This window comes from Capsicum annuum, chromosome 8 (genome assembly GCF_002878395.1).
Source record: "Capsicum annuum cultivar UCD-10X-F1 chromosome 8, UCD10Xv1.1, whole genome shotgun sequence".
NCBI lineage: Eukaryota > Viridiplantae > Streptophyta > Magnoliopsida > Solanales > Solanaceae > Capsicum > Capsicum annuum.
The window spans coordinates 158,091,036-158,103,432 of NC_061118.1; the positions used below are offsets into that span (position 1 = coordinate 158,091,036).

At 32.7% G+C, this 12,397-nt stretch overlaps 1 protein-coding gene across 1 annotated transcript; it reads right to left on the reverse strand.

Moving 5' to 3' along the window:
* Positions 1 to 7,095: 7,095 nt before the first annotated feature.
* Positions 7,096 to 12,049, reverse strand: LOC107839869 (leucine-rich repeat receptor-like serine/threonine-protein kinase BAM3). The gene is made up of 2 exons (XM_016683512.2): positions 9,033 to 12,049; positions 7,096 to 7,815 (listed from the first exon to the last, which is right to left on the reverse strand). The coding sequence occupies exons 1-2, from the start codon at positions 11,629 to 11,631 to the stop codon at positions 7,388 to 7,390; spliced, it is 3,027 nt and encodes a 1,008-aa protein (XP_016538998.1). The 5' UTR covers positions 11,632 to 12,049; the 3' UTR covers positions 7,096 to 7,387.
* Positions 12,050 to 12,397: the final 348 nt, after the last annotated feature.

Consider the following 12,397-nt stretch of genomic DNA (forward strand, 5'->3'; position numbering starts at 1 on the left):
CCCAGATAAATATTTTTTGAAATTTTTTTATTCAGACGAAATAAATATTTTGATTTTATTAAAAATCGAAGAAGCTCGAAATTAAACTTGGTTGTGGAGGACAAAACTTATGTGCCAATAATGTTCTTAATCTAGTTTGGGATAGCATTATTAGATATGGATTAGGAGTAAAAAAATACTTACATATGTTTTAAGTTGGCAAATGAAACTAAATAAACTACTGTGCTTGAAAAATCTAGACAGCAATGTGTTGGAGGATTTATGAGAATTCCTAACAACAAAACAATTCTTGACTCTGCTTCAGGAAATCACTTTAATGAAGATATCAATATTAATTCCCCATATATGTAAACAAAAATTAAAATATCAAAACATACTACTCCAGTAAAACATACAAAAATAAGACATGAGAGACAATATTATGAGCTTGAGGATATGGATATAATATATAATATTTGACATCATAAACATCGTGTAATTAGAATTTGATTTCTATTGAAAAAGAGAATTTGTTAGTAAAATTCTTTGTAAGGTAAAGTAATAAGTCAATATAAATTTAATATTTAAAAAGATTCTTGCACTTACAAAAAAAATAATTATTTTCCTAATATTAGAAATAGACATTTAATTTTCTCCTATAAATTATACTTTTTTCCTCAAGTTTTTTTCATGATTGTTTGGTGATTTTTTTTTTTTTGGGGTCCACTTTCAAATTTTTCATTAGGATTTTGGACTTTCTTTTCTTTTCCAGATGTTTTTGCTTTTATTTTTTTCCTACACGTTTTTATGCTTTTCTTTTTCTAATTAACCTTTCACGTTTTACGCTTTTCTTTTTTAATTAACCTTTACTTCTCTCTATTTAATAAGAATAAAAAATTGCCCATAAGTGAAATGACGATTTTATTTATTGTGAAAATTTTTAATGAAGTGTAAAAAGTTCAAATCACTTTATTCTAAGAGACTTCACACTTTTAATAAATTACAGATTATAGATATAGATATGAATTATAGATTATATATTATAGATTAAATATATAGATTATAGATGTCAAGTGGGTGATTCCTATCTAAATAAAAGTAACATCTTTAACAGACAGTAGACACAACATGTTAAACACAAAAATTTGTGCAATCTCAACAACTGTGTTTAGTAGGGTGATAGGATCTTAATATAGTGCACATGTGTGAATAATATGAAAAAATAAGTTCAAGAGGATAACACGATCCTCGTATAATATAAGTGTATAACTTAACAATTTTGACATGGTATAAGGCATTACTAAAAAAATATCTGAAAAACCGACCACACATTGTGGTCAGAAAAAACCGACCACTAGTGGTCGGTTATTAAATATTTTTTTTAATTTAGTTTTTATTTTAAAAGCGACCACATGTGGTCGCTTTTATATTTAAAAAATTAAAATAATTATTTTAATAATTTTTACATTAATTATTATTTATTTTACAAATAAAAATTAAAAAAATCGACAAAACCGACCACTTGTGGTTGGATTTTTCTAAAAAATATAAGTGAAAAATATTTTTAATTTATTTTTTAAAAAAACCGACCATTTGTGGTCGGTTTTTAATTAAAAAAAATTATTTTTAAAAAAGCGACCACAAGTGGTCGGTTTTTAAAAAGTAATTTTTAATTTATTTTAAAAAAAACCGACCACTAGTGGTCATTTTTTATTTTTTTAAAAAAATATATTTTTAAAAAACCGACCACTTGTGGTCGCTTTTTTATTAAAATAAAAATAAATAAGTTTTAAAAAACGACCACTTGTGGTCGGTTCTTTAATTAAAATAAAATAAAAAATTAAAAATATCGACCACTTGTGGTAGGTTTTTGAACTAAAAAAAATAAAAAATTAAATAATTTTTAGAAACAAATAATTATACATATGTAATCAAATGTATATATTATTTTCATTAAAAAATAATGATATATATAATCTAATATATATATATATATATATATATATATAATTTTTGAAATTACACTGATCACACGTAGTCGATAACCAATATAATAATAATAATAAAAATCAATCAATCTTTAATTTTGTGAAAAATTTGCACTAAAAAATATATCAAATAAAATAAACTAACTACGTTAAACATAATTTTAATCTTTTACTTATATTTCAATATATAAAATTAATATTTTCCTTTGTATATACATTAAATGACGTTAAACATGCATAATATTTGTACAATGAATGCTTCTATATATATATATATATATATATATATATATATATCATTTCGCTGAGATAATGATATCATATTACTATTGTAGTTATAATACTGTAATATATAACCAACAATTCATCGGAATATAATGAACATCTTATAGTATAAGGTAATATACTTGTTGATTTGATATATATATAGTACGCATTCAAGAGTTCACATATGCAAATATCTTTATCTTTATATATATAATTAAGAATATAATTAAGCTAATTAAATATAATTAATCGATCATTCATCAGAGTATGAATATGAAACAAATTGCATTATATTATTGGATAATATACCCGTGTACGTATGTGATATATATATATATAGTACGTATTTAGAACTTGATATAGTCGATAGTGTGTGTATGTGTATGTATGTATAGGTATATATATAGTATATACATATTATATAGTGAGGTATTTTAATGACATATTCTAATCTAATCGATAATTCATCTGAGTATTTGTGATATACGTTGTTTATTATTATGGGGTAGTAAAATTGTGTATGTGATGTTTATAGTACGTATTTGAAAACTGATGGACAATTGAATATATGTATATCTATGTATATCTCGTGTAGTGACATATGCAGTAATCGAAATTAAGGCTAGATAACTGAATCTACATATCAAAATATTTTGAATGATACATTGCTATATCATTTATTGACAAAGCTGTGGAGGAAGGCTTCATCAGTACTAATGCTCGCCAAATCATCGTATCAACACCAACAACAACAGAGCTTGTCGAGAAACTCGAGGAATATGTTCCTTGTCATGAAAGAGTTGCTTCGAAGTTGAACTGGGAGACGGAGCAATAACTTGGCTACCCTCAAGCACAAGAAATTGGGCGATGATTAAAAAGGGGATTTGCAAGCATATAATTTCTTTGTTTTTTGGCGAGTTAGAATGGAAAGAAATATAAGGGTGTTTGGAAGCATATAATTTCAAACGATTTCTTTGTTTTCTCTCATTATTCGTAAACATGCACATTCACAATTATTATACAAAATACATTATCTATTATTAGTGAAATAACGGACATTTTTTAAGTTTGTGTATTTTCTAACTCAATTGTGTCAATTCATAATAATTTTAAATTAATTTTACCTGATTTACAATTCTAGCCAAATGTATCTAATTAGACTCAATTTATTTACCTTTTAACCCAATTTTATCCAAGTTCTTATAATTTTAGCCTGTTTTATTTAATTCATTATAATTGTAGTCAATTTATTACAATCATAGTCGATTTGTGATTCAATTTTTTAATTTTAGTCAAATCCTAATTAAATTCTCAACCTCTAGATCTCAACCGTCGATTAAAAACCGATCTAACGGCGGTTGACGCTCAATTTTGACCTCCCGATACTACATTTAGGCTGCTATTTTAGCAAAATTATTATTTTTTAAATGTTAGTATTTTTACACATTTTTTCTTGCATCAAACAGATTTTTGACGTGTCACATTCATTATTTAAAATGTACAAATTATTTTACGTAACATTAATGTCTCATTATTTTTTCTCGTCATTATTACAATAGCAGTCTAAGTCAATTCAATTACCTCCAATTTATTTAAATTCTAGTCATCCTTATACTCAATGGATTTCAATTCTAGCCTATTTTCAATTTTAAAATAATTTTTATCCCCTTCTCAATTTTAATCACAACCATTGATCTCATCCGATCAATGGCTGAGATCAAATCCACCATCTATCAACCTTTTAAACAAAATAAACCCTAATCTCTCATCTTTAACCTAAACAGCCGTAAAGACTCTCCTTATCTCTCTTCTTTTTTTCCTCTCTCAAGACCCAACCTCTAAACCGCCGACGACCACAACACCAGCATCGCTCGCTCTCTCCATAGCCACCAGATGCCACAACACCATTGCCTCCAACCGCCGCGAATCCAGCCTACAAAACCACCATCTTCTGCCACCATCGCCATCAACACCGGCGAAGCCAGCCACCAACCACCGCGATTCTAGTCGCCGACACAGCCTTAAGCACCACCAGTCGTTGCTAAAGTAGTCATGCAGCCGTCGGCGAACCGCTTCACCACAACAACGGTATCAGCCACCTCGCCCGTCGTAAAACGATGGATTCTTAAGAATCCATTTCATGTTTGATTTTGAATGTACAATGTTAATTTTCTTCTACTTCCTTTTTCTTTCTCTTTTGACAGATTCTTAGACCTTAAATTGATAAGACTCGGTTAAGATCTTATGCGATTTCTTGTGATTAGTGTTTGTGTTTTGCTTAAAATATCATTCGTGAAAATGCATCTTTTATGAAATTTTAGGCATGCAGCTTATAACTTTGATTCCGAAAATTTAATCTAGTTGATTGAGTTAGTAGATTTATCCTATTGATATGCTGCGAATTTGTCCATCTTTGTGTCTTTGTACTATTACTTTAATAGCGGGTGTTCCTTGATATGGATATGGACTGTTTGTTAACAAAAGGTTAGACTAATTATGTGTCTAGTTATAGGAGTAGTCATGTTGCTGGACGTGTTGGTGTATTGATTTGAATGGAGAGTTAGGTTAATTAGGTGTAAAAGTTGACAAATGTGGTAATCATTGGAAATTATTAATAGATTCAGGTAGTATGAGTAATTAAAACTTATATGCTCTAGTTAATGGTGTTTTTCTCTTGGGTTGGTGCAGATTTGCACGACTTCAACTCTAGTTTAGTATTTTTCTTATAATCTTTCTGTTGTGATTCAAGTTTCGATATGGTATATGCACTTAAATATTAAATACATTATATGGTACAAATATTGGGAGATTTAAGAAACTGGAAGAAGATTAAGCCTTAAACTTAGACTTGGAATTTAAAAGAATACATGAGGTTTGACCTATAAGAAAGGAAAGACTTTTGCGAATCAGCTTGGTTATCTTGGATTCTTCGGTTGAGGTAGGTTATGGTTTAATTGAAAAAGTGAGTGAGTTAGTGAGTCGAAAATGTTTTAAGTGTAGTTACTTGAAAGGTGGACTTGTGTTTTGAATATAGTTAAGTGTGGTCACTTGACAAGTGAGTTAGTGAGTCGAAAATGTTTACGTGTAGGTACTTGAAATGTGAACTTGTGTTTTCAATATAGTTAAGTGTGGTCACCTGAGAAGTGAGTTAGTGACTTCAAAATGTTTAAGTGTAGTTACTTGAAAGTTGGACTTGTGTTTTGAATATAGTTTAGTGTGTTCACTTGAGAAATGAGTTAGTGACTTAAAAATGTTTAAGTGTAGGTACTTGAAATGTGAACTTGTGTTTTCAATATAATTAAGTGTGGTCACCTGAGAAGTGAGTTAGTGACTTAGAAATGTGAACTTTTCATTTTGAATTTAGTTTAGTTTGGTAACTTGTGAAGTGACTTGAAAATGTTTAGCGGTAGGTACTTGAAATGTGAACTTTTCATTTTGAATTAAGTTTAGTTTGGTAACTTGTGAAGTGAATTAGTGACTTGAAATGTTTAGGTGTAGGTACTTGAAATGTGAATTTTTCATTTTTAATTTAGTTTAGTTTGGTAACTTTTGAAGCGAATTAGTGACTTGAAATGTTTAGGTGTAGGTACTTGAAATGTGAACTTTTCATTTTGAATTTAGTTTAGGTTGGTAACTTGAAAATGTTTAGGTACTTGAATTATATATTAGTGACTTTTGTTTTGAATTAGGTACTTGAAATGTGAACTTGCGTTTTGATTTTAGTAAACTGTGGTCACTTGACAAGTGAATTAGTTACTTCAAAATGTTTAAGTGTAGGTACTTGAAACGTGAACTTTTCATTTTGAATTAAGTTTAGTTTGGTAACTTGTTAAGTGAATTAGTGACATGAAAATATTTAGGTGTAGGTATTTAAAATGTGAACTTTTGTGACTTGAACTAATTATTTGAATGTGATTGATTGTGTAGATGAAACCTGATTATAGCTGGATATATCAACGAAATATTGATAATAGAATGGGTGAGGCTGAGAATGAAGATGTGGATGATGAGTTGTAGTTTTTAGTCTTTTGTATGTTTTATAGTTTGGATTTGTAACCTCGATAAATTTTGTAAATAATTTAATTTTTAATGTTTGTTTTCTTATGGTGGTTGGTTGATTGTATATTAAATGATTGGTGAACGGTATTGTATTTGGTTTTCAATATTTGTAAATGATTGGTGGGCTGTATTGTAAATAATTTGATTTTTAATGTTTGTATTTTGGAAATTTTTAATATTTTTTTTTACAAAATTATTAAAAAAACCGACCACATGTGGTCCCTTTTTTTGATTTTTTTTTACAAAAAAACCGACCACATGTGGTCCCTTTTTATATAAATTAATTAATCAATTAAATTACAAACCAACCACTGGTGGTCGATTTTTTTTTCTCCTAATTTATTTTTTCAATTTAAATAAAAAAATAACGAATTTTAAAAATGAATATATATTTTTAAAAAAACCGATCACACGTGGTCGGTTTTTAAAAAGCTACCGCTACTTTTCTGACCAAAAATTTTGGTCAATTTTGTGAGCAAAAAATGGGGAAAACCGACCACTTATGGTCGGTTTTTTCCTTTTTTTTTTTTTTTAGTAGTGAGGGTTCTTATGCCTTCCATTTTTTCTTGACAAGCGTATTGTATTAACCACTCGTTCTTTTTCCCCGCCATATCCATCATTTAGGCTAAATCACCAATTGTCATGATGGGGGGCTTGAAGGAACCCCTACCAATATAAACCATTAGGTATTTAGTAACGACGATCTACTAACACTCAAAATTTTCAACAAAAGGAAACGAGATTTATTACTTTTGTATTGAACTTTTGAAGTAACAACATCAACACAATAAAACATTAAGCATACGAACAATATATACTTGTATATATTATAACCATATGATACAAAAAGCATTCATATTCAGAACCAACTTGGGCCTGCCTGCATGCCTTTGCCAAGAAATTAAACACCCCCAACGTAACCCTACGAATTAATCAAAGACAACTACAAAATAACTACTAATCATATATATTCCTACTTTGATCTCTTTGTCACAAAACCCTATCCTTAACCAAGTAGAAAGAATAACAAGAAGAGGTTAAAATTAAAGCACAATTGCCAAGAGAGGACCATTATATATAAAAATGAAAATTGGTTAAACCAAAAGTTCTTTCCTAATTTTAGGACAAGTAATTTGGTCATCCTCAAGGCTCTTTAGCTTTTCAAAAACAACCTTCGAAGACGATGGTTGTTGATGATACTCAGGCGATTGTCGGGGAAACTCCGACAACATCTGAATGACTTCCCTCATTGTTGGACGTTCTATGCTATTTTCTTGAATGCAAAGCATCGCAATAAAGAACAAATGCATTGCCTCATCTTCTGGCACTGTGGTTAACCTTGGATCCACAATGTGTGTCACTTGTTCTCTTTTACAATTTGTCACTTTTTTGCACCATTGCACTATGTCCACTCCGTCTCCAAATTCACCCACCGGACGACGCCCTGTGATCAGCTCCAATAAAACCACACCAAAGCTATACACGTCGCTCTTTTCATCTACTTTCAATGTGTATGCATATTCTGCAACCAAATCCAAATTTTAGTTAGTAAAAATTTCCAGCTCTATCATTGTTCACACTTCACACACTATTACCGCTTCGCCCTCCTTAATTACGTACGCAACTTACAATAATATATGCTATGTGTATACTATCAAGGTAAATTGACATGCAGCAACAAATAACTTAGTAAGTACTATTAGCAATCATATACGCGGAACCAAACTTTTAAAGTGCGCGTGTCCGAAATTTAGTATCAAACTTATAGTCTTTTTAGTCGTAGCAGCCTATTACGTTTTTTCAGGCCCCTTTGATATCTTATTAGTCAAGCGCTAGCGCCCCTTTAGTGTAAGTCTTTTCTGTTATCAATGAAACCGAAAGAAAAAGAAAAATAGATGGTCAAAGCCAAAAATTATCAGTTTGTCCGAAATGTAGCTCAATAATATAGCTAAGACTCGTGATGACTAGTTAAAATATTTCGACTATATATTAATTACTAATACTATATTAATAGTCTACTAGTTAATGTCTACGAGTTGAATTGAATCCCTTTTTTAAAGAAGTGCATGTTGAGTTGGCAAGCACGACAATCGAGGGGGCCCTGTGCTATGTGAATCAGTCAAGTCAGAATTTTTGACTCACTTTTGCAGACTGATCTTCTATTGGGCCCCCACTATAACTCTCTTTCTCTGGCACAGAAATTAAGTTCTATACTGCTCCATCTCGTAAAACGTGGCCCTGGATACGATTACGATTACCCAAAAAATTCCAACAACACAAAACCCCTAAACTTCTTTCACTCTCTGCCTTGATTCACGGGTGATTTTGGGCCGCTTCACTTTAGCCCAACCAGGTAGTAATTTCCTTACGACGTTGTGTTTTTATATCTAAGACTCGAAATTCGAAATAAAAGGAGGACAAAATATTAAAGAACTGTTTTTAATAGGACGCCACAATTTCTAAGACTAATTGTTGTGTATTATAAGTGAGTTGTCCCTGGCCTAGAGTTGTTGGCATTTGTTTGTACGACCATGCAAACATGACTCTGTCAGAATATCAATTTCTATATATGTAACTAAATTAACTAACCAAGGTACAGATATGATTGTACACTATAATTGTTCTTCGACCCCCAACTAGGACTACGCAATGTGTATTTTGACATGTCGTATCAAGTCGTATTTTTTTTTTATTTTTTATTTTTATTAATTTCAATTGTTAGAAGATAAAGAAACGTACCAGGGGCAATGTAACCGTAGGAACCAGCAACAGCAGACATGCACTCTGAGGCACCACCACCCACCAAGAATTTAGCCAGACCAAAATCAGCAACATGAGCTTCAAATTTTGAATTCAGCAAAATGTTGTTGGATTTGACGTCTCTGTGAACGATCAATGGCGAACAATCGTGGTGAAGGTAGCACAATCCTTTAGCAGCTTCCATAGAGATTTTGTACCGAAGATTCCAGCTCAGGAATCCGCCTTTTTTCCCGTGCAATGCCTCTCCTAAGCTACCGTTCCTCATGTACTCGTACACGAGGAGATTCGTTTCCTTGTTGGAACAAAAAGCAACTAGTCTTACGATGTTCCTGTGTCGAATGTTGCCTAGTGTCCTAATCTCCGCTCTGAAACCATGATCATGGCTGTTGTTCCCGAAACCAAGAAGTTTTTTCACTGCAATTTCAGCCCCATTTGGCATTTTCCCGTGGTACACAATCCCGGCTCCTCCCCTGCCTATCACATTGCCATCTTTAACACATTCGAGGACATTAGCAACACTGAAATCAACCTTCTGGAATGCGGTCATTTTCCAAGAATCCGCTCCTGTTTTCTTGAAAGACTTGGCCTTGATGATAGCTGCAGCTGCAAAGACTAGTGAACAGATTAACAAACCGAGGGCGAAGATCAGCTTGAAATCTCCATGTGACTTTCCGGGTGGATCAGTGATCAGGGTGAAATTGCAAGGGTTGTTCAATAAAGAACCACAGAGTCGAGGATTGCCCGCAAAGGAAGTAGCATTGAAGTATGCAAATTGGCCTGATTCTGGCAGCTTGCCTGATAGATCATTGAATGAGAAATCAGCAGTCGTGAGACTTCTCATGGTGCCAATTGATTTTGGTATGGTGTCATTCAAGTGGTTTCTAGACAAGTTCAAGTAGTTCAAGATTCGGATATCGGATATCCGAGGTGGAATTGAGCCGGAGAAGTTGTTCTGGCTCAAGTCTAGATAGGCCAAGTGGACACAGTTGCCTACTTCAGAGGGAATTTCACCAGAAAGATAGTTCTGACTCAGGTCAATTTTTAGAGCTTGTGAGAGTTGACCTAAAGAAGGAGGAATAGGACCAGAGAATTGGTTCCCTCCAAGTGAAAGGATTTGAAGGGAAGAGAAATTGGAAAGGGAAGATGGTAAAGAACCTGAAAGTTGATTGTTTGATAAATTTAACTGACCTAACTTTGCTGGCTTTGAAGAACTGTTACTATTTTCTGATAAGGTACCAGACAAGTAGTTGTTCTGCAGCTCAACTAAGTTCAGCTCAGGCATGTAAATGAATCCATTTGGGATGCTACCATTCAAGTAGTTCTGTCCCAATCTCACCCTAACAAGGCTTGAACATGTGCCTAAATCCTCTGGAATTGGACCGAAGAGGAAATTCTTGAGTAAAATCAAGATTCTGAGCTGCTTAGAGGCACACAAGTCTTTAGGGATTGTACCAGTGAGCTTGTTTGAAGACAAATCCAGCTCTTGTAGCTTCTCATTTTGGCCTAACATCTCCGGGACTATGCCGGTGAAGTTGTTCCTCCAGAGACCAAGAATCTTCAGCTCGGGATAATCAGCGATGAAATCCGGTATAGAACCATGTAACTTGTTCATGAAAAGGTTGAAAAGCCTTAGCTGCTGGAGATTAATGAGCTCAAATGGGATTTCACCTGTAAGTGCATTGGCTGAAAGATCAAGATTGACTAAGCCAGTGAGGTTGCCTAGTTCCCTTGGAATTGGACCTGAGAGAAGATTGATATGCAGATAAAGTGTGTTGAGCAGTTTCAAGTTCCCTAATTCAGGAGGAATTGGACCATCTAATTCACAACTAGAAATATCCATGTGAACAAGATTCTCCAACTTACCAAATTCCTTAGGAATCCCACCTACAAAGACATTGTAATATCCCAAATAAATCTCTTTCAAGTTGGTGAGATTCCCTAAGGCTCTAGGGATTCTTCCATGCAAGTCATTTCCAGCAAGTGACAAGTACTCCAACCCAATCAAATCCCCATAACTCTCCGGGATTCTTCCGTAGAAATAATTGCCACCCAAGTCCAAGTACTTGAGTTTCTCCAAGCTCACTACTCCAACAGGCAGGAAAGAGGAAAAATTATTGTTGTAAGCATCAAGAGTCTCCAAGTTAGCGAAACTTGAGTAGTTCCAATAAAGATTCCCACTGAACATGTTGTTTGAAATGTTGAGAGACTGAAGGCTACTCATGTTCTCAATCTTGATTTCACCAGTGAAGTTGTTACCATCAATTGAGAGCTCTACAAGCTTATCTAGGCTTGAAATAGCAGGGGATACAGAACCATAAAGGTCCATATTGGATAAGTTTATCGATATAACTCGGCCGTGGGAACATTTGATTCCCACCCAAGAACAAACTGAGCCAGGATTTGAAGTATCCCATGAGCTCAAAGCAGGATTTGAGAAGTCAAAGCCTTGTTTTAGACTCACCAAGGCATGAAAATCAGTACTAACAGAAAAGGATGAAGAAGAAGAAATGGAAGTGCCCACTAGAGTAAGGAGTGTGACAATAATGAGTGGCAACATATTTTCTTGGAAGTTTTTCATGGAAAGTGAATTTGGAAGGACCTGAAGTAGAAACAAAGGGACTTATTATGAGACTTTGAGGCACTGGATTTAGTGTAAAAGGAGGGAAAAGTTGATGGAATCTGAGAAACTTCAGGTGTAGATAAATTTAAAGAATCAAACATCTTCAAAAGAAAGAAAGTGAGTCTTCAAGATCAAGGAAGAAGCTAATCCTCCCCTTTTGCACTCTTTGCTTTTTCCTTTTATCTCTTAGTGTAGAACACATTAAAGAGAAAATCAAAGTTAGTTTTTAGCCTAATTTAAATGGTATGTCTTTAACTACTAAGTGTATATATGCAGTAATGAATTACTTATTTGAGCAAAGTAAATAAATAAAAAAAAAAGAAAAAAAAAAGAAGGAAACTAAAGCAGGTCCCTACTGACTTTAAAAAACAACCGTTGGATGAAAAAACAGAAATTTAAAGTTCAGATTATATGAGAAAAAGTAAAGTTGATACTATCTCTTATGACAAGAATACCCTTAACTTTTAAGTGGAAAAGACACTTTAATTTAAGTGAGAGGTGATGAAATTGCACTTTCAAATCATTCATGAAGCGAATGGCTGAGTTGGTCTCAATTTTCTGATATGATGATGATAAGTATGGATATATAAAGATTTTTGTCATGGAAATAAAATAACTCAAAGAAACAGGAAAAAGTTGTGTATGTATGTAATCAATACATGCCACTATTACAGTGTAAATGTTGACCCAAGATTGATAATGATTAATGATCACACAATGGGAG

Coding starts and splice junctions, on each gene's coding strand:
- LOC107839869 (XM_016683512.2), bottom strand. CDS start 11,631: ATGAAAAACTTCCAAGAAAATATGTTGCCACTCATTATTGTCACACTC. Junction 7,816..9,032: donor CTACGGTTACATTGCCCCTG/GTACGTTTCTTT, acceptor ATTTGGTTGCAG/AATATGCATACACATTGAAA.